General features: G+C 41.2%; 1 protein-coding gene across 2 annotated transcripts; it reads left to right on the top strand.

Moving 5' to 3' along the window:
- The first annotated feature begins 837 nt into the window (after positions 1-837).
- On the top strand, positions 838-26,666 carry cemip2 (cell migration inducing hyaluronidase 2). Of its 2 annotated transcripts, none has more exons than XM_022200856.2 (24): positions 838-1,079; positions 3,668-4,025; positions 4,168-4,308; positions 4,412-4,979; positions 9,071-9,240; positions 10,567-10,758; positions 11,945-12,114; positions 13,431-13,643; positions 14,600-14,805; positions 15,643-15,712; positions 16,356-16,484; positions 17,328-17,416; positions 18,716-18,847; positions 19,239-19,274; positions 19,560-19,715; positions 20,984-21,161; positions 22,500-22,715; positions 22,821-23,032; positions 23,226-23,408; positions 23,681-23,900; positions 23,986-24,084; positions 24,180-24,325; positions 24,512-24,618; positions 24,713-26,666. In XM_022200856.2, exons 2-24 carry the CDS (start codon positions 3,686-3,688, stop codon positions 24,910-24,912), a joined length of 4,173 nt encoding a protein of 1,390 aa, XP_022056548.1. In that variant the 5' UTR covers positions 838-1,079; positions 3,668-3,685; the 3' UTR covers positions 24,913-26,666. The 2 variants fall into 2 exon arrangements, with proteins under 2 accessions (XP_022056548.1, XP_051806899.1); XM_051950939.1 differs by lacking the exon at positions 838-1,079 and adding an exon at positions 2,410-2,547.
- Positions 26,667-27,889: the final 1,223 nt, after the last annotated feature.

The raw sequence follows: 27,889 nt of genomic DNA, 5'->3' as shown, positions 1-27,889 counted from the left end.
ATGCATGTGTACTTTATGTACGGATACCGAATCGTGCGACCTAAATATGTAGTGGAAGGCGGGAATTGATGGAACTCAGAAACACCGCCACAATTTAATTAACTGTTCTTTGCATCACTTCTGACAGATATGTCCCGATAAGTCCGCAGTGGTCGATTATGCAGTAGTGACTGTCAGCACGCAGCTGATGTAGCATTCACTTGTTGTTATAGTCACAGTGATGCCGTGCTGCTATCTCGCAATGATACAGAAATCTTTAAGAAATCCGTGGATCCAGACTATAAGCTGCATCACTGTCAAAATCTAATGAGGCGGTCCTTGTGTCATTTCTGACCTTCCTTGAAAATTTCATCCAAATCCATTAGTCCATTTCTTAGTAATGTTGCACACAGACGGAATAACAGACGGACAGACAAACGTACGCCAATTGTCATATAACTCCACCTGGCTCCTTGGTGGAGTAATAAAAATAAAAATACGACTTGTTAATAATAATAATAATAATAATAGTAATAATAACACTGCTTAGCACAATCAACACGTTAATTAGAGAGAAAATTATCTTTCTATCCTCCCACTTGTGTTCTTCACTTTAGTGCTGCTACAACTAATACTCCAACTACTACCACTACTACTACCACTATTATTGTTATTACTATTATTAACATTATTAACAACAACAATGACAGTAATAAGAATACACTCATTGTCACAGTACACACAGTAGTAGGACGGTATTTCTGACCTCCCTCCTGTGTTCTTCGCACTCCGAAATGCTCGAAGGATCTGCTCCTGGCACGCTGTGTCCGACAGTTCCTGAACGCAGCACCACTTCCTCCGCTCCAAGCCGCGCCTGCTTCCCTCTCTGAGGGACTGGGGGCTGAGCGACGGACGAAAGGCAGCCTATCAGCAGAAAAAACACCATGTGAAGAAAAGGTAGACATAAAAGGGACGTGAAAAGCGCAAACTTGCCAGGGTGAGAAACGGATTCATTCGTCTCACCGGCAGTAAGGGTCGACGCTTTCACCGGCTCCGCGGAGAGCGAATGGACAGAGCGGAGCGGGACAGTCTCACCAACGGTAGGAGCTCACCGTCCGCCCGGCCGCTTACATCGTGTCTGTGTCCGTCAACCGCCGTGGGGGTGAAGGAGGACTCACCGGGTGAAGCTTTGACCTCTTAAAAAGCGGCTTCTCAATTTGGGTTTTCAATATATTTAGTGGAAAAGTGACAACTGGCTAAGCTCGTGTTGGGAAAGTTGTGTGTAGCCCGTTGCTACGTGTCGCATCCGTAAACTACTGTAACTGTCAAAGTGGAGGACATGAGCTGTAACAAAACCTGCATTTCTGTTGTAATATATTTAACTTTCCCCGCTGCTTTGTGCCATATGTTGCCTCTTGGTTCCTCTTTTGTGGTGTTGGTGCTGCTCAGTGCCACTGGAGACTATTGTAGTGCGCTTTTATTGTGAGGAAAGGTGGTGCAAGGAGTCAAAACAAGCCCATTAATCACCATATATAATGGCATCCCTCCATTTAACACACCTTACTGCTCTGTGTCTCCCCTGTCCCATTTACTGTAAGTCAGTGCTGAGAGGTGTGAAAGCGCTGTTTTAGCTCTGCTTGTGGGTTAGTTAATATAGGAAACACATGGCTTACTGTTGGTTACACTGCCAATGTCCATTTCCAAACTAAGGGGTGATTTTACAGCTGAGGAATGTATGATGGTCTGTCCTGCGTTGACTCCTGTGTTTCCCCGCACATCTGTTAGATATTCAGTAGCTCTGAAATCAGGAAAGTATGAGTGAGTGAGTGTGTGAGTGAGAGAGGGAAGGAGTCCCTGCTTAATAGAAAAAAAATACACCCGATCCTCATCTTGACTCTGAGTAGCACTGAGGTGTCCACAACTCTTTATGTCCTGACAGGTCAGTGAGTAGCAGGGGAGCAGGAGCAGTCTGAGCCCTTTTATGGCCAGGAATGTGAATAAAACCATAAGCCTGAGATAGGGTTATAAAAACTGATGCCTTGGGGGATCATCCCATCACAGGGCTCCTACTGAGGACGTCTCGATGCAGGGCAGCAGACTATGAGAATGTGAACATCCAAAGCAACACGTAATCAGTGTGAGACATGGAGAATTATCTGCTAAACCTCTTGTGAAGAGCGTCTTCCAGACACTGTAATGGGATAACTCAAGTTGAAGAGGGTGAACCAGCTGTGGTTATGCTCAGTTTATTTGTTGGCCTGCATAAATGACTGAGGCCTTGTCTTACAGTCCTTGATTGTACATTGCACTGTTAACGAGCTGAAGAGGGCTGTTGTTTGTTGCTCCGGCCTAAAAAGATGACTAATTGGTTTGTGGAGACAATGGTCGTTGTGTGTGTGTGTTGGTGGGTTGGCACGGAGACGTGTGCGAAAAGATGGGATACATTCAAATGATTTAGAGATTACAAATCGCTTACAGGGTGGCTTTGATGTAAAATGAGGCTGTCATGAACATTTGTTGCCGTTTGACACTATGAAAAACAGACGTGGTGATTCTTTAGCTCAAACGGTAAGTATCCAGTTTATGTAAATCTTCTGATATTTTGCTTGTGATGACCTAGTAGCTGAGCTGTGTTATTAGTACAGTGGTGAAGGGTGTTTGTGTTGGGGAAAAGTGCAGTTGAAGCCTTTTTTGCTGCACTGTCATTTCCTATACCCCTGTGTGTGCAGGTGTTCGCCCATTTGACCTCTCTGTGTGAATACATGTTGTGGGATATAACTTACTTGACAATGCCTCGCTCATGCCAAAAAAAAGAGTCGTCATCAATAAATTTTGCTTTGAAGGCTTGTTTAAAGCATAGGTTCAGCTAAGTCTCCTGTAAATTAATGTAAGTCAGTGTGCTGTCCTCTGAAGTGAAACATGACCATGTGTGTGTCCACGGCTTCAGCTCACTTTGTGCTACTTTTTCCCCTTTGTGTGAAATAAAGAGAGCACAGACTGGATCGAGAGCCCTCTCCTTCCCTACTGTAATTGGTGCCATCTGTTTTGGCTGTGCTAACGTAGTCTGAGGAATGTTGCGATCCATTATTCACGACCTCCTGCGTTACTGTGGACAAGAGCAGCCAATGCCACTCCGTTCAAGCCAAATCAGCAAGGGGATAAATCAACTGTTTGAAGGAGCGGGTTATTAGTCTTTTTAAGACCCACTCCAGGAATCTTTACCTAGAGGTCTGCAAGTGAGATGCTTGGTGTGTTATTGCCTGTTTCCCCAGAATCAGCCCCTTTCTTCCTTCACCTCCCACTGTTTTTACTCTTATTATATGTGCTCCTTCAGTGTCTTCTTCCTCCACTTTGACCTCTTCTGTCTGAACTCTTTTTCAGTCACTCCCTTGTTTCATCCCTTAGCGCTTTCTTAGGTTGTACCATTTTGCTTACAGTTGGGCAGTCTGTACAGGAAAGCGCACATATTTGTAGTATGTGCGTTTTAAACGGCACCAGACAAACGTAACACTAATTTGAAAATAATCCGACTCCCACCAAGGTCACATTTTATATGATAGTACAAAATTGAATGTGACAGACCGTAGAAAAGCACTGCAAACTGAACTGCACTTTTATGCTTTTTGATATTTATTGCCACTTACTCTCGCTCTAACGCTGCCGCTCATTCTCATTTTTCTCCTCTCAGGTAGCAGACACGTATACGATGCCGACGAGTGATGGCCCCAGCCGCTTCCCTGTCTTTGTGGCTCCGCCTCACGGCAACCATCAGAGGGTTCCAGGTTATGTTCCTGGACGGGTGGCTCCAGTCCGCTCGCCGCCACTTGCCAAAGCTCCACCGCCTCCACCGATAAAACCTCATGGACGACCGCCTGCTCAACAAAACACATTCAGCCTGTCAGTGGAGAACCAGCGCAGGGAGCGGGCTCAGAGCCTCCAACGAAAGCAACGAAAAAACACTCTCATTTGCTTTGGCGTATCATTGGGTGCTTTCTTCCTCACTCTTATCCTTGTTCTTAGTCTCACAAGTGGAGATGTGTTAGATGGTTAGTATTACAAATCACTGATTTAACATTTTTAAGAGTCTGATGTATTTCTCTATGCTGTAAAAAGTAATTTTTTTGTATATCTTTGTGTAATCCTAACTATGAGGTTTCCTGATTTGTTACTAACTGGCCATGTTTACAGAGAACTGTCCGGATCACAGCCCATCCCTTAGTAGCTGGAGTCCAGGTCACCAACCAGAGAAGGCTGTTGTTGTCAGGAAGGGAAATTTGTTAAGATTGGATGCTTCTGCGACTTTCCTTTCACTTACCATCCAGTCAGGAGGTAAGCACATCAAGATACATCATTTGTTAAGTAGAATTTATAGCTTGGTGAATTCATACTTATCAGCTATAGTAACTACCATCTTTCCTTTGGCTTCTCACAGGCCGTGTAGTTTTTGCAGACAATGCTGATGGCTCCAAAAACATAACTTTGAGGACACATTACATCCTCATAGAAGAAGGTGGAGCCCTCCATATTGGTGCCCCCAAATGCCGCTACCGCTCTCATGCAGCCATCGCCCTTATGGGCCGTTCTGACAACAAGGCCGTTCCTGAGGTTCCTGGCCTTGGCCACAAGTTCATCGGTGTTAAGGGTGGTGGGACACTGGAGCTACATGGTACTGAGAGAGTTTCCTGGTCTCTGCTAACCCGAAGCATCCCAGCGTCCGGGCTAGCCACAGGGGGATATGCCTTCCAGCGGAACTTCAGCCGAGGCATCAACCTGCGCGTGGTGGACCAGGATACAGCTGCCGTGTTGACCAGTGAGCGGTATGACACTCATGAGTCCCGTAACGACAGTCGACGGCTCACCCAGCTGCTTCGCTCCCTTCCGGCAGGCCGCATTGTCACACTAGCTGTAGGAGACTCTGCTGTCAAAAACCTGCTGGATGAAACCAAGAAGGCCATCGAAGAGAAACTCGGCAGCAGCTTCGTCTACGATCTCAAATACAGGTAAACACTGCCTTTGCATGCATATAAGAAATGTCTTAACAACCTGTAAATTATGTATTTTTTAAATCAAATCTAAATCAAAATACACAGATGGTTTCCTGATGTTGCCCTGGTTTATATATCTGCTGTCAGGGTGTGTGAAGACAGATGTGAGCATGTTTGTGGTTTAGTTGTGTTGCAGACGGTGCCAGCTCTCTCTGAGCTTGCGTTGGTTCTCCGAGGTGTGTTGCCTGTGTGAGTCTTTGGGAGTGTTTTGTTTATTCTTTGTCTCCTGGGGCTGATAAAAGAGGTTAATGTGTTTTTGTTTAATAGTTAAAGTAAACTCTCTGACCTTTGAAGCTTCAATACTTGGACTGACAATACCAGCACTTTGTTCCATGTCCACCCTAATCGGAAAAATGTCCGCTGTCGTGTATCTTCCTCTTCATTTGGGATGTTCCCTTGAATCCTTCCTAATTATCTGCCTTCCTGTTTCATTTGTGTTTCTGCTGTATCGCGTTCCACCAGAAAAGGAAGCGCGTACAGGATAATGGGGTTATGGTCAGAGTTTCCAGGATTCGTGCAAAATGTGACAATTCAGGACATTTTATTTCTCTGCTGCTTATGCCCTCAAAAGGACGGATGCCAGAAATTTACAGGCAAGGGTGTAGCCCTCTCCAGATTAGAACACTGAGTTTTAGCTGCACATGACATTAGATCTTTTGTTACCGTCAGTCAAACGCATGCATTTTTAAGTTCAGAATTTCAAATAGCTGTATTATTTGCAGCTCATCAGGGTGGGGTAGCTACTTCTCTAAAAAGCCAAATTCTTCGCCTGATTTTCCAGTGTTAGATTTGTCCTTTGAAGACGGATGCCAAGACAACAGAACAGATCCCCTCAATACACGACAGAGTGGCATAAATGGATCAGATGATGACATACTGTGTATGTTCAGAGGTGTTTCTGTGTGTGTAACTTAAGGTTGTGCTCTTTCTACTAGTTCTTTTGCTGTTTATTTTTAATCCTAGTTCCATGTGGGCTTGTTTGTGGTAGCACAAATGCATGTATTTACGAGACAGGATGCAGTTTAATGTCTTATTAAAGTCACACTACAGCAGGCTGAGTGATTTTAGGCTGAACGAGTTGGGTGGTAAAGGCATCTGACCTGTAGGATGATGCATGAAGATGAAGCACAGATTCATTTATGCTATGTAAAAGTTTGTAGTGAAGAAGATTTTTTTTGAAAATTATTTTGTGCCAGTGCTGTGAGAAAAAGCACACCTTGCCCCTTTCAGCTTATGCCTGACTTGAAATCTAAAAGAACCAAGACCACATTACCAACATACCTTTGAATTTCCATGGGTTGATTTCAGTGATGTCAACCATCCTTCCTGGCACAGATACACGAATGCGCTGGCTCCGGCCTCGTGCTTGTTGAACAGCCTGTCTCTAATCTTTGTCTCTAAGGAGAGCATTCACGCATGCATAAACACACTTCCAGGCCGGTCTGGAGTGAATTCACCTCCGGCCTCCACACATTTGCTATTCCGGCCAAACAATGAAGTTGTTAAACACTGATAAGCATCAAATCAAGGATGTAGGAAAAGTAAAAGTGATACAATTGCTCTCTTATTCCCTTTATGTTTCTCTAGCCACTGGATTCATCTCTGTTTGATTTAAATTGTGCACATTCACATGGGCTGTGAGGACAGAAAGGAGGTCTTCCTTGAGCAGGACAACCCACAGAAAACCACACACTGAGGCGGTAATGACAGAACAGAGTGGATTCGCATATGGATCCTGTTTGTGTATCAGTCGGGTGCGCAGTTACAAGGCATGAGGTGTCTCATCTTCAAAAACCATGCTTAGATTGTCATGCCGGCGAGAGCAATTATTGTCAACAGATATTAGTACACAGGGTTTCTGCAGGGCATTAGAAAGCATTAATAGTCATTAAATAGATTTAGTGAAAATTAAGGCCTTCACTGGCATTAAAAATCATCAGATTTGATTGTCAGTGGCATTAAAAATTCATTCTGCTGTTTTCAAGAAAAATATTTGATAATAGTGGTAATAATAATAATCTATAATTATAGACTGTGATTCGTCAGATATGTGCATCTACGTAAACATGCCGGACCACTACAATATTTGTTCCAGCCGGTTGGGTACAATTGCCAAAAACTGCGTGTTTTTAAAAGTGTCCAGGTGCTGCACCAGGTGGAGGAGAACTGGGAAATTGAGAAACGCAAATTCCAGCAAAAATGGCTAGAAAATGTGGATTTCAGAGAATCCTGTGGGTGATCAGGGGTGGTTTCTGAATCAGAAATAGTGAAATGTAGAGACAGTTTTCATATAAAAATCATCTTTTACAAAAAAAATAAACCCATGTAATTTGTTGAGTTCACAGTCGTGACATTAACATTTTTACAGTGTAGCATTAAAATAGCATTAAACAGCATTAAATGTGACTGGTGGATTACTGCAGAAACCCTGTTACAGAGACTGATGCTGGAGAGGATAGCATCACAAATTACTGCAAATATTCAAAGAGATTCTGCAGGTAAACACTGGATCTCTGAACTTGCTTTTGGTTGTGATTTATTTTGTTGTGACTGAATTGTTTTAAAAAAAATAGGTCTCCAAAGAGTAGCCTTTGGCAAGATGTTCAAATGTTCAGGCTTTGCTTTTGTTCTGTTATAAATGAAATAAAGCTTTAGAGGTAAATTGTAGAATTGAATTTGGGATTGTTTACAGTGTGTGGAATGGGCCAAGTAATGCCTCAGTGGAAACAAGAGACCTTTGCTGAAATCACTTTTCTTCAGTCTAAATGGACAATTGGCAACTCAGATATGATTCTGAGGGTTCAACATGAATGGTTAATTGAGTGAAAAGGTCATATTGGTGTGGGTTGGTTTGCCTTCATAAAGAGTTTAAAGGTTGTGCTATAGATTAGGACACCGGTATTAAAATGTTATTAAATTCATGAACAACAAAGGTTTTAAACTTTCTTGAGTCATTTAGCTAATGCTGGTAAATAAATATGAGTTAGTGCTAGGGTTAGAGTCAGGGTTAGGGTTAGTATGCCTCTTAAACAAGCTAAGGTCGTGACATTTGAAACATCTCAAGCTGTAAGTTGAAGTATTTTTGTCTTATTTCAGATCTTACGTCCTCCAAAAACACACCCAGTCCCATTCCCCGTCCACACCCTCAAGCTCCTCTGCTGACATGATTTCAGCCTCTCCTTATTTGATCCCATTTAAATATAATTTTCTTGACATTCCTGATTTATAAGATAGCGTGTAATGGAATGAGAAGGCAGGACAAGGAGCAAAAGTTTAAAAAGAGAAAAAAATCAGGAGCGGTATCAGGTACACCCATAATTCCTCTGAGCCGTGTGCTCACCCTTCCTGATGTCTCCTGTCGTCATTTTGATAATCCTCTGACTTCTCTGATATCCTTCAGTCTGCTGTCATTCATTTTCTTTTGCTCCTCTTTCACCTTCTGTCCCTCGTCAGGTTTCTAACATTCCTCTGGGTTTGTCACACCACTTGAATCTCTTGGTTAAACACCCTGTTTAACGGTCTGTCTTTTATGATCTGCAGAGTCTGTGGACTCGGTGGATGAGGTTTATGTGTGTGACTCACCCTGAGCCCTGATACAGAGAAACTCAAACAGAAACTTTATTCTTTCATAAGAGAGTACGTAAATCTCTTTATCTTGTTTTACTTATTTTCACTTGCATCCACCTAAACTGAGTTTGGTCCTTGGATTCTCTTGCTGCCTCCACCTTTAGTGCCTTATTATCATGGCTATGGTTATCTGTCACAAAGAGTTTCTCATGCTTAGTGCAAAGTACTGATCACATTAACATTATTTTACATAAATCTGCAAGAAAATTCCATCGTTTGAGTGTGTGTGTGGTTGTGTAAATGGACAAACATTAGGCTGGAAAAGGTAATAATGAACCAGTGCCTGAGTGTTGATTAATGAGTTTCAGCCACACTTCAGGGTGCTTTTTGTCATTCAAACAAATTGTGGAAAACTAAGCTCTATAGCATAATAGCTTGCTTTGCTTTGATACTGACTTTCATCTTTTTGGTCTGTTCAGACAGGCGTGGGCTTTGGTGTCTGTGGTAGGTGGTGGCAACGCGTCATGCTCCGAGGACGTTAAGGAACATGAAAACCACGACACAGGAGGCCGAGCTCTGGCAAGACGCAGCTTCACCACTGTAGATGGAGTGGGCTTCTCTGTCACTGCCTACAGCGAGTGGAAGAATGGTGAGAAACAGCCTATGATGTAATCAGTTAAAACCTATTGAAACATATATCAAGAAGTGCTGAAAACAATTAACAAGGATGCAGTAACTGTAATTATTTAGTATCATTCTGTGTAGGTGGTCAAGAACTGAGGCTGAGTCAGTATAATCAAAGACAGAAATTTGTAGACTTATCCTCTGAATTGATTCTGTCTTTGATTCATTGCATCTCAGTGGTTTTTGGACTATTCAGAAACGCAAAATTAAACTACTGCTCAGTGGAAATACTGAGTGCAGCCCAGTGCACTAGGGACACGTAGTAATTATTTAGTTCTCCCTAACTTTTATTCTCTCTCATTTGCTTTTTGGATTTTTTTTCCCCCCATTTAATGACTACTAAGAATAGACGGAGTGAAAGTGTTTTGCTACAGTTGTTATGAAAGTCCATTAGATCAGATTTTTTTGTTGTTGTAATTATTAGAAGATTCAATGCAGTGTCAAACATCCTGACTGTCAATCTCAAAATCAGTTTTTATCATTAATTCCTCATTAAAAGTTAGAAATATATTTTATAAAGACAATAAGAAAGCATCAGGATTCTGTTCTCTGATTCGTTATGCTGTGCATTATGCAGGGGTGGAAAGAACCTTATTACATTTACTCAGTTTCTGTATTCAAGTCCAGTTTTTGGGTTCTATATTTCACACAGTGGCTAATAAAACAAGTTTGACACATTGGTAATAATTAAACTTGTGTGGCTTTTTATAAACAGCGATGTGTAGTCGGGGTCACCTTTTTGATATCTTTGAGTTGTTAACAGCTCCATCAAATCATTTTTTCCTCTAAACTTCACACATACTTTCATTTCAAAAAATATGCTTCAGTGATCCTCCAGTGTTTAATAAAAGATTATGTCAGTCCACAAATTGAAGACAGGTTTGTGGAGCAAATTTAGTTTCTTCTTCTTTCCTGTCTCATGAACTATCTGAAGCCCTCAGATTTATCTGCTGTCTCTGTATAAAACTGGACATAAAGTGTCTCAAACTTAGTCCTCTTGCAGTAGCTGCAACAGTAACTTGGTGTTTATGAGCCGATGCTTCAGTAGTTCCAATCCAGTGATGCCATGTAAAATATTAAATCAGTCAAAACACCAAGCTGGTACTTCTATCTTATACTTTAACTACATTTTGCTTCTATAACATATGTGCTTTTACATAATAAGGATTTTTCTTCCGGGACTTGTTTCATTTCTGTACTGGTACTTTTACTTAAGGAAAGGATTGTGTACTTCTTCCACACCACTGGCCTCTTGTTTATTTGAGTTTAAATGCTACTCTTTACTCCCCAGGTTTCCCCATCTCGGGCTTCCAGGTGGATGCTGTGGATCAGGTGGTGCTAAACCTGCAGGATGAAGTGCAGCCTACCTGGCAACCCGGGGATCGCATTGTAGTTGCTAGTACAGACTACTCCATGCACCAGGCTGAAGAGTTTACCCTGCTGCCCTGCCCCCACTGTACCAGAAGACAAGTCTGGATACAAGGTAAGATTGAGGGCAGTAGTGTGTGTACAGAGAGAATTGTTTTGGCTTGGTTTTTGCAAACTACGAGTAGCTTTGGCTGTGTCACTGTTTATCCTCTGTGAGTCTACTCCTTTCATGTGTGTGAGCTACAGTCATATATATTACCAATAAATTGTCTAGTAGGACAAAAAGAAACAGGAAGAAAAAAATGAGGAATACAGTACAGACATGTTTCTTATTATGAAGCTTTTCAGAAGACTAGAGAATCAGTGTTGTGCAGCAAAAGCAGAAGGAAGCAAAGACACTTCATTATGGTCAATGCATGTGATTAGCAGATGTAATGCTATGAATCCTCATGTCCAGTGGGATCTCATTTCCTTTTCAGCTGTTATGGTGGTGTAGTATTAGGAGGAGGCTAAAAAGACATTGTGAGCTTATGGTTTGATCGGAATCTCGTCTTATAACAAACACAGATTTGCATACACGGCCTTTGCTTCACATCCTGTTCCCTTTTTCTGCTCCTTTCATGCCATTCACTAACAATCTGTTAGTTACTCTTAGCCCATCTGTCTATCAGAAACCTTTCCTGATCTCATTTCTCTGCTGTCAACAAACGACAACTCCCTTCCTGGAGACAAGGGCGTGTTATTGTGTGTGTGGGCCCAGCTTTGTGTTGCTGCCATGAGGAGAGGCTGAGCAGCTGGAGCATGGCTAGGAATTATCACTGGCAGCTGCACCCTGTGTACAAGGGTACTTTCCGCATCGTCGAAGAGCTGATTATTTAGTGTTTCATATGCATTTGATTAATTTTGCTTTTACATGTCTGGTATTTGGTTTGTTGGCTTTGGGGCATGGTCAGTTCATGTTTCAGTGGGCGCGGCGAAGCATGCTTCTTGTGGTTGTCAGTTGACGGCAGGATATCCCTGTGTGTTTCAACGCTTTTTAAAAGCCATTATTTTAGTGGTAAAGGCGTGGTTTCAGTATGACATGTGCCACCTCAGAAAGGTTTCACAAGAATTTGTTGTCAAACTGTGTTGCTGCATTATTCAGCAAAACTAAATCAGTTTCCTTTGACTTTCTTTACACTTGTGCTTATCCACAGCGATGACCTGCACCTTTTCATGGTTTCGTCCAACAGATTTTTCTTTAGGAATTTCACTGTGTTGTTGCATTTGATCAAAAATCTCCCTTTCTGTGCTGCGCTCAGGGAAACCTCAGTACAACCATGTTGGAGAGATTGTAGATGGAGTCGACATGCGTGCTGAAGTGGCTCTGCTTTCCAGAAACATTCTTATCTATGGAGAAATGGAAAACTCCTGCTACGGAAATAACATGTGCCAGTTCTACAGCCACGACACCTATGGAGGCCACATCAAGGTATGTGTTATGTGTGTGTGCGTAATTTTATGGCACACCTGTTTAGACTGTCTGCATTTGGTGATGCATGTTTCTAAACGTCTTGGCATGACTTCACGTTCTCATTAAAGGCCACTAGTGATATGCTTTACAGTTTCTGTACTGTGAAAGTGTGCATGCATTCTATATTTAAATACTGTTCTAAATAAGAGGGGTTATTCATCTTCCCAATTCAGTTTATATGAAGTTCTCCTCTCCTTTCTCCTTCTTACTCCCATTCTCTTATTTCCCCTCCCTTCTGCCTCTGGATATCAGGTGTTAATGTTTTTTCTTGACGCTTACTCTTCAAAAGACCCACACTCCATAAATGCGAACAAACACTGAAAACAGATTAGGGTCATACACAGCAATAGCTGGAGCGTTATATCCTCTCTGTCCTACATCAGTTTCTACATGGTCTGTGACTTCCCTCTAATTTGGTCAATGATAGTATGAATCCATTCACATTGGTGGCAAATACACAATAGCATTCCTTGGGCTCTATGTAATTTTCCCCCTTGTGCTAAACAAAATAAACACTTTGTTCCCAATGTTAACTTTCCTTTTGAAAGTGAAGAGCACATTACACAATTTGCCTCTAAAATGATTGCTCCATCTAGATCAAGATATAAAGCTTTTGGCAGTGTTGTCAGTCTTATGTGTGCAAGAACTCATACATATGTGTGTCTTGACTATATGCAGCAGGTATTGAGCTCCCTATCTTGGGCAACGTATACACTGTAGGAACTGTCTATGTGCATGTTTATGTGTGTGTTTGTGTAAGTCAGAGAGAGAGAGGTGAGGGAGCTGGTCAGTATGTATGTGTGCATTCGGGTGAGTTTCAGTTTGCGGAAATGATTGGCCAATACCTCCTTAACAGAAACCAGACACTGTGGATTATGCCATACCCACAAAAAGACCTCCTAGAGAGCACTGTACAGCATATTTGTATTATGTGTTTCTTTGACATTCATGTTTGACTATTTGCTGTGTGCCTCTCTAAAGTATGCATGTTTGGCTTTTCATTTTTGCTTCTCTAACTCACATGTCTTATTCATTAACATCAGTGGTTTTGGAACAGTTTGACACACTGGAGTATGGTGCCAACACAGCTATAGTTCACATCCCAGTGGGATCATTGACAAACTCCCATCATACTGTAGACGTAAACTTTTAATTTATCATTTCAATAAGTCAGCCTACTTTTGTGGCAGTGTTTGATAAGTTTTAAATTCCTGTCTTGTCTGACTTATCCTCCATTCTAACTTTGCTGTGTTCTCTCTCTCTAACATCTACAGATCTTTAGTAACTTCTCATCAGTGCATCTGTCCCACGTGGAGCTGAAGAACATGGGTCAACAGCGAGAAAAAAGCCGCTACCCAATCCATTTTCACATGTGCGGGGATGTCGACCAGAGCGGAGGATACCGGGAACCCACATATGTGGACGGACTCTCCATTCACCACTCCTTCTCACGCTGTCTCACCATCCATGCTACCAATGGTTTGCTGGTTAGTAAAGTGTGCGTGTGAGTGGTGGAGTAAACCGATGTATCTTTTAATGTCGAAACAACAGGTGTATTCATATACTTAGTAATGAGAACCGCATGATAAAGACTGTTTGTCAGAAAACCCATCCATTACAGCCTCAATCACAGGATTACTCTTATGGCTTATGTCTTTCTTTTTTTATCCTTTGCTCTCCCTTTTTCCTGAATCTTGTTTGTCTCATCTTTTTCTCCATTATATAGTTTCTTGCAGCCTCTTTGGACAGGTGTAGATGTTTTTACTTTTTGGAGAAGTAAAATCACACGGTCCATTCCCACAATAATCTTTGGAGTCACACTGTCTGTATGCAGCCTGTGAATTTGTGTGTTTTGCCTGCTTCAGTGCATGTGTGATTTGTGCTTTTTCTTGACATCAAAAAGTGACGGGTTAACATTTGTTCCTGTGACCATAGGATTGACGCATTTTTCCAAACTTCAGAGAGTAAATGGAATTGTAGCTTTGCATGGCATTGTTTGACCTTGTTGTTTTTCCTGTTTCCCTTCTGGCACAATCGCCGTGTGAAATTCTCTAGTGTATCTTCTTCAGCAGCCCTCTTTATACCGTCTTTCTCTACATACCTTCATAATAAGATCTGTCCTCAGAGGGAAATTCATTCAGGAATTTTAAGTACTTAAGAGGCTAGACACATCGAGCAGTTGGAACGTACTGTGTTTTCCTGTGGAGTGTTGATGATTCCAAGGTGGACTAACAAATGTTGTCCTTGCCCTCTTGTTTACCAAGATTTTACACATATTTGGGCGAAAACTGCCTTTTCCTTGGAAAGGAAATGCTGTGAAAGGGAATCGGGATAGTACTGTATTTATTTTTCCCTGCAGCCAAGGACTCTGCTGTAGTCTGTGCACTCTGTGCTCCTAATCATTCTGTTTTCTATTTTGTGGTCTCCTTTTTTTCCCACCCAGGTCAAGAACACTGTAGGCTACGACACCTTGGGCCACTGTTTTTTCCTCGAGGACGGGATTGAGCAACGAAACACTTTCTTTCACAACCTTGGCCTGCTGACTCGACCTGGGACTCTATTGCCCACTGATCGCAATGAGACTCTGTGTACAAGCATCAAGGACAAAGTCTTCAAGGGCTACACTCCCTCACCCAGTACAGAGTGCAAGTAAGATTTAAGGATGATATATGTATATTTACAGAGATATGAGCAATTACCCATTAGCCTTCATTTTATCTTAAATGCATCTGTTACTTATTTTAATGTATGTCTGTGTATTGCTTTTCATTTTTACTGTCATCCCTTATGGTGTGGTTTTGCTATAACCCCTGACTAACACGTGGAGGTACATTTTTGTTTATAGCAACAAAAAGAAAGGTGCTGTATGTTATTATTCTTTTAAAATAAAACACCTGCAATTCAGAGACCCTGAGGTCTTGTTAAGCACTCAGCTGCATATTTAAGAGGGGATATTATCCATTTTTAAACGTGTCCATGTCAGTGTCACAGTAAATCTTTGACTCTGGAATCAACAGGAGAAACTTTGTGGGATAGTGCGGACATACTTTGAGAGAAAACAGATGGTCCATGGGTATGTGAGAGAGATAATGTACTTAGCAATAGTGTGTGACATTTATTGGCAGGAAGGTTTTATCCATGCAATAACAACCTCTCCTCTCCATGGGATGTTTTTCTGTCATAGTAGGAACAAGAAAAGTGCCTCTGTGAAGGGAAGCAGCAAAGTCTGTTTCCAGGACTTTGCGTGTGTGTGTGTGTGTTGTGAGTCTTGGCAGTGCCGTCCCTGACCAAGCTTGTGTTGGAGTGGTGGCTTATTGAGGGATTTTAGAAAGATCACAGGATTCTTTGATCTCTGCCTTCTGCTTATTAGTCATAGTCTCTGATATGCCAAAGGACTGTCTTTTTAATATCTCTTTTTAATAACTTTCCAGTTGCTGTATATGTAATTGTGTCTTTGTCCCTGTGTGTGGTGGGGGTGTTTTCCAGGGCAGTCTCAACATTCTGGATAGCCAATCCCAACAACAACCTCATCAGCAATGCAGCTGCTGGTTCTCAGGTAATAACATGGGAGTTATGTAAGAAAATGGCTTCCAGTTGACTTTTCACTAATTATTAAGAAAAAATGAGTCACTGAAGAGAAAAGCCACTTATGTGAGTATTAACTGTTACTGCACTGGCTTTGGTGTTCCTGAACATAATAAAAAATCAAGGTTTTCATGCTCATAAGAAAGTGATCCACCAATAAAAGAGGATTTACCAGGCTCTTATGTTTAATAGAGTGGTGCAATAACATAGTGAGACTTCTGAAATTAGGAAAAGAAGATGGCTCATTGCATCTCTTTTTCATTTCTGCACTAACCACATGGATGTCCACAGGGGAGGGTTATGCACTCTACTACTTTTTGGTTGGGGGTATTTTTGTGATATTTACATTTTCTCCTCCATATCAGATGAACTGCAAACGTTAATAAGCCACTGAGCTCCTATGAACTCCTACTTCTGCTGTGTTCTTGCTGTGAGACTTGAGAGACCTCTGACATCCTGCCTTGCCACAAATATTATTTCTGTATTTTATGGAGTACCACCTATAGACTGCTTGTTTATAAGCCTAGCTAGTGAGATTCCTGCTGTTGTGCAGCTGCAATATGAACATGATTTTTCTTTATTACCTTTGTCTGTACTCTTCTTTCCTTTTCCAGGATGCTGGCATATGGTTTGTGTTCCACAGCTCTTCCACAGGAGACTCTCATGGGCTGGTACCAGAGACCAAGGCAGAGCTCACTCCTTTGGGGATTTTTTACAACAATCGCGTACATTCCAACTTTAAGGTATCGTTAGTATTGGTTGCTAGTGTGCTTTCTCCCCCGTATATGTTTAAGTGTTACAGTTTACCATGTGGAGCCAGATCTCTCTGTGTTGTCACTTTCTGCCTCTGGCTTTTTATAGAGACAAGAGGAACACAGTGTTTATGTACAGCTTGTTAAAAAACATTGTGCATAATTCTCTGCTTACTCACTTAGATAAAGAGGCATGAACACACACACACACACACACACACACACACACACACACACACACACACACACACACACACACACACACACACACACACACACACACACACACACACGGCAGCAGGTTCTACAATGGTGCTCTGTTGTGTATTGACAGAAGTCGGGCAGGTGAACTGTAAGTTCTTTGTCCGGTCTGACCACAGCAGCCTCTCTTATAGAGGTTCGAGACTATACCTCACTTATACCACAAGACCAACTCAGAGCACAGGTTTCCATATAGCCAAAATACAAACACATACAGACATATTACATTTTCCCTTAATTTATTTTACAACTCATATTTTAAACATTCAAAACTAATTCCTGTGTTATGGAGTTATGTAAACACACATTTCACCTTCATATGCATTTTAAACTGTTCTCAGGAATTCTTTCTGGCACTTCTCTGCTTTCCGCAGTACCCTGGACAGGATCTTGTCTATAACGCTGCTGGGCCAAAATTTAAATTTAGTCCATTTATTATTGCCTCAGGGGTACCACAATATAAAATATTCTAGGAGTCTTGTTTATGTCGGTCCAACAGAAATCTTCTTTCTTAAGCTGTAGTTTTAGAAAAAAACTCAGCGTTTCATTCTAATCATACTTTCGTCTTTGTAGGCTGGACTTTTCATTGATAAAGGAGTGAAGACGACCAATGCAAGTGCTGCCGACCCCCGGGAATACCTGTGTCTAGATAACAACGCAAGGTGTGTGTGTGTGAAAACTTTATTAATATTAGTAGGGACATCTGGATTAGTTAGCTGTGAGTGTTAACAAATGGATAGCGATTTACAGCTTAATGTATGTTTTTGCACAGTGCGCCTATAACGGTGCACTGTTACAGGGTCTGTGGTGGGCTATCGTCTGCATCCTGGTGTATAGTTACACTGTGTAAATATTCAGGTATTTGTGGTTTACTGATATATTTGTTTAATGCCACTGTCAATAACTGTATGAATCGGGTTGTTTATAACTCCCTGTTGTGTATCTATGAGGATATGGCCATTGACAGGGATAGATGGATGCCTTTATAGTGTGTTACTACATTTTAGTGGAAGGTCTGTCGGGTTTGTGTTGACTGAGAAAACAAGTCTTCACAGATAGAGTTTCCGTTCTGCGGCTCCCTACCCAAATACAGCCCTCAACTAGATGGAAAAAATCTTATGTGTCCACTGAGACTGCTGGCCACGCTCTGTGTATATCTGTGTGTGTCTGCATGTGTGCAGAGGTAGGAGGGGAAGGATTTAAAATGTTAAAATGTGTGCAAGTACACGAGAGAGGGGGAGATTATGTGTTGTGTGGTTGTAAGACACACTAGAAAGAGGATATTAGACTGTAACAGTTTTCAGGGAGTTATTTCTTATGATTTATGTGATTCTCTGAGCTTTCGTCGAGCTTCACATTTAGGTCGAAATTTTCCCTTGGGCAAGACCTTGTTCCTTTACAAGGTATTTTTAAAACTAACAGCCACACACGCCACCATTAGCCTGAAAAAAGGGAGAATGAGTCTTGTCTGCTTTTGAAGAGCACAAAAACAAATTTTGGTTGCTTTGAAGCCATAATGTCAACTCTGTAGAAACTATTTTCAATGATAGAATTTGTGGTTTCCAACAAAAAAACAAACAAACAAAAGTCTTAGAAAATGTTGCTGAAACCTTCTGGATGTAATGATGACATGTCCTTTCCTGTAATGCCACCCTCAAGATGCAGTGCTGGAGGCAAAGAGCAGTCTCTGCAGTCTCTAGAGTTCAACAATGTGTTTTAGACTTCTAGTCTTGATGTCACTCATGTATCTGCAGATTTATAACATGATGACACAATAACCTTATAATAATCAATTTGTGTGTGTTATTTTGTGCATGCGACCTACATAAGGAATGTATGTGCTGATAAATTAGGGGGTAAAATGACTTTGTCGCTGTAGTAAGGATAGAAAGTCACAAAGATGTCAAAACACCAACAGAACAAGAATATAAAAGTATGAGTTTTCATGTGCGCTTTCTCAGATTCCGACCTCACCAGAATGCCGACCCCAGCCGTCCTCGGGTGGCCGCAGTCATCGACACTCTGATCTCCTTCAAGAACAATGACTTAGGAGCTTGGATACGAGGTGGAGACATCGTCATCCAGAACTCGGGGTGAGACGGCTCACAGACTGTTGTTCAGTTTGAGTCAGCTCGTAGTCTTCCAGAAAATGTAGGGCAGAGGTGAAAAATAAAAGAATGGTGTCATCGCAACGTAAACTGGGATGACTTGTGCTGGAAATATGATGCAATCCTACCACATACAGCTGTTATGACATTTGCATCCACTTAATGTTCAACATCGATGTGTTTCTTGCTCCACTGGTAACACTGGATTCACAGATTCATATTTTCTGAGTTACCTGGAATCATTTTGAATAAATTAACCCGCCGCTCCTCTCTATTTAGTCGGAGCTTTGATCACTTCTTGTCTGTTTTTTTATGTATTTCATTAATAGACATTTTGTAAGACTTATGTGTGATTCTTTTGTTATTCTCTGAACAGCTTTGCAGACAATGGAGTAGGTTTGTCTTTTGCCAGGTACGTACTTCTCCCAATCTGCTACTAGCAGTGTTGTGATTTATTTTTCAGTCAGTTTTGCCTTTCCTCTTCTCCTGCCAAACGGATTTGCCAGAAACCAATTTTGATTGATAGTGACCATAGAACAGAAACTTAAAACTTTCTGTGTGGTCACAAGCATCATGCCTTATTTATAACACACTGCTTTTTTGCTGCTGATTTCAGCCCTAAAAAGACATAAATTCTATATATCTTTACATGTGTGTTTGATATAATACTATATGCCCTTATCATGTTATTCTTCAGTGATGGCAGCTACCCTAAGGATGAAGGCTCCAGCCAGGAGGTGACGCAGTCCCTGTTTGTGGGTGAAAGTCGAAACACAGGGACCAATGGGGGACAGAATAAATACTGGGGAGATGGAGGCCCTGATGGAAAGATGAGGACACTGCCGAGAAACAGGTGAGGGGGAGCAAATGGGGAGACATTAATTAATGAAAGTAGGAAAGATATATGTGAGGTAGAGAGGTAAAAAAATCTAAATCAAACTGAGTGTTCTAGGGAATAGCAGGCTGGAGGAGCTGCCAAAGAAAAATATGCTGGGAAAAACAAACAAGGGAAGAGAGAGCCAGCACGGTAATCAGGTAGTTGGACAGATGGACAGATGAGGCTGCTACAGCTGCTTTTAGTGGGAGGTGGACTTGTGAAAGGAAGTTCTGTTTTGACTGACTTCCCTCCAGTGATATTTTAAGCACTTTATGAAGAACTGTGGTGGCATCACGGACAGGGCTTCACTGGAAGGCAACACTCATTGCAGAATTTGGTTTCATAAGAGCAAGGAGAGTGATCTCTTTAGGAATGTCTGGCTTTTGACAGCTCTCATCAGTTTCAGCTAGGTTTCTTTATTGTTTTCATCATTTTGAGTATTAAGAAGGAGACATAAGATCTCATTATCGCAGATGGATGTTTGACATGGCCAGAGTGCTGTGTACCACTAGCGTCACACAGACAATGTCTTTAATTGGATTTCTGTTACATGAAAGTTTATAGTCTCCCTATGCTGTAATACCACGTCCTACTCAGTCGACTATCCTATCCTGATCACTTTTTCTGTCTTTCTTTCTGTCATTAAAGAAGTTGTTATACAAGAGGAAAGCAACATAAGCACCACACTGGCAATTAGCTGCTTCTTTTTCAGTTTCTTTAGAACCAGGGTGTCAGTTTGTGACCACTGCGTACAACTTTACAACTATTTTATAGGCTCCCTGACCGCACTGTGACATCTGGCTCACTTGGTTTGTCTGTCGTCATTGTGGTTGCTGCCAAAGCTGCTGAAACTTCTTTTTTTTTTCTTGCCAGAGAGAAGATAGTTTCACTAAAATGAGGACATTTTGCTGCAGTGCAGTAGACTAGTCTAATTTTCTGTTAGTCACTTTGCAACACAAGTTCTGAAAATAAAGTTGGTGAACCTTAGGTCTTTGTCTGATGACCGCTACAAACATTTAATGAAAACGGCAAAATAAGCAGAATGATTTAAAAAAGGGGGGTGAAATCAGATGTGCGATGTGTTTTTCTAATTTTTTGACAAACATGTCTTAAAATAACATTTATCACTCACCTGCGTTACCAATGTCAGTCTTTTTGCGTTTCTTTACGTTTTGTCTCTTTCATGCCTAGCTGCCAAATGTCTTGCCTGGTTTTTGCCCATTTCTTCTTTTTCTCTACCATAGAACGTTTCCAATCCGAGGTTTCCAGATCTATGATGGTCCCGTGAGGCTAACACAGAGTACATTTCGTGGATTCATCCCCAGACCGGAACGTTATACCAGCGCAGTGGGATTTAACTTGAAGAACACCTGGCAGCTCACCCCACGGAACAACCTCTCCCAGCTCAGCTTCTCCTCCACTGTAAGTAAATATCTAGGATGGATACGACTTCACTTTAAGTATAATGGACATGTTAGTGAGCTGAATATGATGTAAGCGTATATGCATGTTGTAAATATTACATTTTTAAGTGAATTTAAATGTGAAGTAATATGTGAACCTGCTCAGACTAAGACTGTGGGTCTCTGGGATCCACTCCTATGTTTTCTGTTTTATTAACTCCATTATAGTATATTATGTAATTATTTGTTGTGCTCTGCCCATATGAATGAAGTAATGATTTTTGATAGCTAGTGAACATTTCTAGCTTTTTTTAGTTGAGGCTTTGGTCATGTGACATTTTAGGGTGCTCCCATGTGACTTCTGTGCCCTCTTTTCACCTTTTTGTTGTGTCAGCTCTTTTTTGATTCAGTCTTCCTTCCTCTCCATCTGCTGCCTCTTACTCTGTTGTTTAGGTTATTTTTTGGTCTGCAGGTTTGCTGCTGGTAAGACAGCAGTTGTGAACACTCCCTAGAGTGACGGATTATTTTTAAAATGTGTCTTTCGTATCTTTCTTTTATCCCCACTTTGACCCAGTGTACCATTCTCTTGGCCCACTGGGTTTCATTGTATCCTCTTTGACACTTTGCTTCTTTTCCCCTCCTACAAACATTTTCACATTTTAATTGTATCAAGTCAGACTCTTGGAAAAAGTAGAGGTGAGAGTTATTCAAGGTAGACAGACCTCAAGAGAAGGCATTCAGACCCCTTTCAGATTTACTCCTACAGAGAATTATTGTAAGTCACTGGTGTCCCCTGGTGGTGACATATGGTAGTACACGTCCTTTGCTTAAAATTAAATCAATTTCTTTATGTATCATCATTAAAAATGATGTCTTGAACAACAATTTTGTTATGATAATCATCCTTAACTTACAGTATATGTATTCCCAGCCCCCAAAATACAATCCTTTAATAGTGTAGCAATGCAGCCCCTCCAAAAAAGATTGATAGATGCAGTCAGTATTCTAGCAAAAAGGCAAAATACAATGATGACCCAAATGACTAGTGTAGAGAGTGGAGAGCAATGCTTTGTTTTTCTGCAAAACTTGGAGAAACTTTTTTAATTTTATCGAAATAGCAGGCTTGATTTCAAATATCTCTCTCTCGGGAGGGCAAAAATAATCAGAGAAACCTGTAAAACAAATGGCCACTTACACTGATGAAAAAGTAATTACAGTGTAAATAGCAACTGGGTTGGCGAGTGCACTCTGAAATACGAGAAGAAGCAATGAAGCAAGCAATGATGCTCTGAATTGGTAAACAGTGATACAATGTAAATGCGACCGTCACAACACGCTCTACAAATACTGTCTTCAGGTTGGTCTGCGGGCATTCTTTGGTCGCCCTGGACAGTGGTTTGAAGAGAATGACCTGGACGGTGACAAGAACTCCATTTTTCATGATGTGGACGGGTCAGTAACAGGCTACAGGGACACTTACGTTGGCCGTGCAGACAATTACCTGATCCAGCATCCCGACTGTGTGAACTTGGCCCAGTGGAATGGAGTGACCTGCAGTGGCCGCTATTCTCAGGTACAGCACTTTCTGTGTCGAGACCTCATCTGTCATTCCGTGGTTCTGATATTAAAAATGGACTCTCCCTGACATTACACTCCACAACATCCTTGACATCCTCAGGTGTACATCCAGACACAGGGAGCCCCTAGCCTCAGTTTATCCATCAGCAGAGATGAATATCCCAATGCTCCTCTGGTACTGAGGGGCATTAACAGCCAGGGGGCGCTGTCTCAGCAGTACCAGCCCATTCTTATGATGAGCAAGAGCTACACTCTGCACTGGAGCGGACCTGCGCCCAGAGAGATCGTCCTGTCTCTCATTAACTTTGATAAGTGAGTAGCAATAATGAAGCAGTATCTATCTGAGTGCAAGTCAGAGGATATCTATATTATCTCATAAATGAGGATATATCGCTGCATTAAATTAAGTTTTCAGCTTAATGGCTGCATTAACAGACCATAAAGTTGTAGTGCTTTTTATTGATCCCAAATGATGTAATGCAATGTCCCTCTCTCTCACATTCAGAGATGACTGGGTGTTGGTGGGACTCTGTTACCCATCAGACACCACATTTCAGATCATGGCCGACATCAACGATAGGCAAAGCAACACTTTTGATGACATTACAGACTACGGCACTGTGTCGTCTCTCGAACAGCTGGAGAAGAAACCAATGGAAAGGAAGTACTTCTTTGACCAATCTGTTGGGTGAGAGAACAAAAATCCAATCCTCAGTTGATAATTTTTGTCATAACCATCTCACAAACACACACTTGGACTTCTAAATGTTACAGGGTGTGCACAAAGTCAAGAGTGGGTTTAGAAATTTAAGTGATTTAGTTTGGCTTTTGATACTAACTGACATAAAGATATGAAGGCCAACCTTTGCATCATGATGGCTGAGTATTCTGACACATGTTTAAACTTTTCAATTTATGAATGTTCTTTGTGTTTCCCTGCACTCCTTCTGTCATTCCCAGTTTACTATGGCTCTACCTTCGTGCCCGGCACAGTCGAGACGGTCAGAGCTACTGTTCAATTAAAGGCTGTGAACGAGTGAAAGTCATGTCCACTACATCCTCCAAACAGACCTGTAACTGTACAGCCAAAGCCTACCCCAAGTACTCCAAGACTCCCTCAGCAGTGGTGCCTATGCCGGCTCTAAGCACACAACCCTGCAAAGGCTGCGGCGCTCACAAGGTTTGTTTTGCTACATTTAAGATGGCCTCAGTTTAGCCACATGAAACACAAGCCACTGCTGCTGATCAGTGTGTTTTTGTCTCAGCTTGTGTTTTCCAGTGAGCCATGGACCTCCTACCTCCAGACACAAATCAAATCTCTCAGCAGCAAAGAGCTGCAGAAAGATAACATCTCCTTTATCACCGTGAGCACATCAGGCTGCCAAATCAAATTCAAACACTTTGTCTCATCTGTAATCAGAGTTTATCTAACCGCTTTTATTTTCCTGTGACACACCAGGTGAATGAGGTGACCATGCCTTTCTCACAGCGTGGGTTTTTCCTGGTCTCAGTGGACGCCTGTTCTGGAAAAGTCACGAAGAAAACCTCATTTGCCAAGATGGATGCCAAGATGGAACAGTACCTGAAAACTGGAATACCAAAGCGGTAAGCCAGGGAAAATAAGAATGATTGATTGTATGAATAGCTAAGTAAACAGCATTCATATGATCATACCCCCCCCCCCCCCCCCCAAAAAAAAACAAACAAACAAAAAAACAAAAAAACAGCACAATATAACCAAATTTTCCAGATTTTTACTTAGTTGCTTGCATACCTGTTTCTTTCCTCCAGATCAATAGTGCTCATGGCCACCCGAGGTCGGCCAGAAGGGCTGTTTGAGCTCGCTCCACATCTGGTCTCCTTTGGTATGGCCAAAGCTGCAGATCTGCGTGATAAAGGTCAGTGACATGTTTCAGTCTTTCTTTTTTTTCTTGTCTGTCTAGTAACTGTATTTTAAGTTTCTTTTTCTCTTATTGCTGCCTCTCACCACAGAGAGTCTGGCACTTTGGGGCTTCCTGGGCGGTTCTTCACCCCCTTCGTGGGTTTCACTACGAGCCGGGCAAGGGGATGACTTCTTGGGGCTGCAGGAGCGCTACCTGCCACTGGGTTTGGAAGTATATGGCTGTTTGGCACCTGCAACTCAAACACGCAAAGACCTGGAGCTTCTCAAAAAAGCCACAGGACAACAATAACCAATGTGAACCGTACAACATACCTACCCGAAATACTCTTGCACACGGATACACAAACACACAACCAGCTGATGAATGTGAACTGCTGAACCTTTAATTTATTAACAGTGACAAAGATGTTTACCGATTTCAAGCGGAAAGAAGGTATTTTATTATGAACGGGGGGGAATATTTTTGCGATTTTTGTTTGCGTGTGTGCGTGTGTATGTGTCAGTATGCCTGAGGGCCGTTACGTCAATGCACTTTCCTTTTAGAGACACAACTTGCCTTGTCAGCCAAAGTGATCGAATGGAGCTTTAACATAGCTCCGTTTATCTTGAAGATATGTCCAAAGTAACCTGCAGGATCTACCTATCTCTCTTATTTATTATGCAGTTCATGAAATCAGAATGAATTTGGTTGACTATGAAAATGGAACACAATGCATTAGATACACACAGGCCAGAGGGAAATTCTGAAAATAAATTGCATTGTCCCTGAAATATAACCATGTTCGATTGGAACCGCGAATGAAACGAGATGGATTAGATGTGCTCAGGTCAAAAGGAAATGATGAAAATAAATGGCGTTGCATCTGAGAATTAAATGGCAATATTAAACCAAAAATAAACATGTAGTGTAATATAAATTAGAGCCAGTGGATTAGATATATTAGTGATTAAAGAATTGCAAAACATCTTAATTTTGAACCATATCATAACAAGCCATACTCATATTTTAGTCGTATAGACATACAGTAAAGGTTAGTAAAATTAATGTGGCTATTTTGCCTTTCTAACATAGAAAATGCCATTTAATAGATAGGTTTTTAACAATTTTGATCAATACTCTCTTGCTCTTTAACTGGAAAACCTCCTCTGATCATCGTGCAGCTGTACAACTAAAGACTTTAAGCACCTTTTTATGGATTCCTACTTGGACTTACTGGATCTCTTATTTCATATTTTTATTTATCTTTTCACAGTGACGTTTTCTCAAGTCCCTTGCAGCACAAATATATATATATATATATATATATATATATATATATATATAACTTGGCTTCTTTTTTTGTGCTCTCATACAGAATTGAATGTTTTACCTTTCATCTGCCTCATTCATGATCTTTTCATGTGCATTATTGCCAGAACAGTATGTTTAAGATAAAATTACACGATGCCTTTTTAGTGTTGTATCCAGGCTGTACAGTAGCGTGCAGGAAATGCATACGGATCATATACCAGCTGTAAGGTATACGGCTTTATGTTGGGACTATATAATCTTTAATGGGTTTACGGATGTGAGCAGGGCTCCCCCACTGAGCTATAATTAGTACCCGTTTTGTGACTGTGTGAGTCTTTGGCTGATCGTGCGAGATGAAGGGAGGACAATCACCTTGTTGCCTTTTAACCACTCTACTGTTAAAAAGAGCAAAAGAACGAGAAAGATATTTCCATCCCTTGCCTTTTGTTCAACTGATGCTTCGAAGATGCACAACCCTAGAATTTCTTTTTTATTAGAAGTGAATTTTGTAAATGCGTTGTTGAACTCAAACTGTACATGTAATGGAAAACAAGTTGTCAATAATGTGTGTATTTGCTGTTTTTTTTCTGTCTGTTCATAAATCTTTTGAAAAAAAAAATATTCTTTCAACATGGAAACTCCACTGCATTTGATAAGAAATTGCCAATTAAAAAAAACACTTACGCTTTGTGATAAAATCATATGTCATCCAAAACTCCACTTTACAACGATATAAATGCAAATGACCCTTTTCTGGGTTTGCTTTTTGCTTCAGTTATACCTTTTCACCACTTGGGGGCAGCCTAGTATTTTTGGGGACACCTTGCCTCCCACTTTAAATTTAATTTCTGCAAAAATGAACATTTTCATATCTAATTTGCTGAAATTATGTCAGTTCAGTAAGTTTTTGGTGCATGTGTTTTAGAAATAATATTTTAAATATCAGTTTTGCAGCTGTCTAGGTTTTAGTTCACAAAAAAAATCACCATTAAACTATAGCCTGAAAACAAACATCACTGTTTATTTGACCACATAAGCTGTCTACACAGAACAAATTAGCCAGAAGAATATTGTTGAGTGTTAATAAGCCTCTGGAGAGCACAGTTAATATCTTCTATTCGACTTGTAAAACTGTTAGATACACAGTGAGCATACACAGAACGGTAAATTACAGCTATTATACATTATGGATGAGTTAAGCTGGCAAATTCTGAACACACGTAAGTTTATAGATTTTGCATATTATTACTGTTGATATCTGAATGATTGTCTCTGTGGGTTCTTGTTTGTATCATGAACAGGAAAAGGATACAAAAACACAGGGCCTAAAAAATGTGGTGCAGTCCTAACAGCGCAGACTAACATATGCTTCACATAGTGAATTTACTTGTCCATAAAATGGTCTCTGACCATGAAGAGTGAGCGCTCCCACACACTTCACACCATTCTGGGAATGAGAGAGGACAGATTGGAATGACACAGTTTGGAGGCATTACGGTGAACATGAGGACACCAGCGCTATCTTACACCCAGGCAGACGGAAGACAAAAGCACATTGGTGGAATTACACTGCATCTTTCTCATTGTCTCTCACTGACTGTCTCTGCAGAACCTTCTGTTTTTGGGGGAACACGTTTAAACTTTCACCTTCAGGTGCTTTTATCAGTGCAGGCTGGAAATATTGCCATCAAATGTGCCATGGCCACATCATATCCCAAAAGCTTTGTATTGGGTGATATTTGTGTGCTTTCTTTAATCCTTTTTTGACTATGTTCCCATGTCGCATGGATGAACTGAGCTCTCTTTACAGCTGAGTTATAATTATGTAATACTCTGGTTTTTGAACTGTGCAAATACATTTAGAGAAATGCCAAGGCTAAAAATATCACACGAGAGACTCGCGTGTGCTGGAGTGTGGGCGGTAGCCTTTAGCATTACACTGTATATTGTTGTCATGAGAAGGGTATAGCTATGG

Source organism: Acanthochromis polyacanthus, chromosome 7, assembly GCF_021347895.1.
Source record: "Acanthochromis polyacanthus isolate Apoly-LR-REF ecotype Palm Island chromosome 7, KAUST_Apoly_ChrSc, whole genome shotgun sequence".
Taxonomy (NCBI): domain Eukaryota; kingdom Metazoa; phylum Chordata; class Actinopteri; family Pomacentridae; genus Acanthochromis; species Acanthochromis polyacanthus.
The sequence above is the reverse complement of the archived record's forward strand: the minus strand, read 5'-3'. Positions and strand labels throughout refer to the sequence as shown.

Excerpts from the sequence above, each read along its gene's own strand:
- cemip2 (XM_051950939.1), top strand. The coding sequence starts at position 2,512 with ATGAAAAACAGACGTGGTGATTCTTTAGCTCAAACG. Across the intron at positions 4,026-4,167 it reads AAGTGGAGATGTGTTAGATG|AGAACTGTCCGGATCACAGC; the intron begins GTTAGTATTACA and ends CCATGTTTACAG. Across the intron at positions 24,619-24,712 it reads TGCAGATCTGCGTGATAAAG|AGAGTCTGGCACTTTGGGGC; the intron begins GTCAGTGACATG and ends CTCTCACCACAG.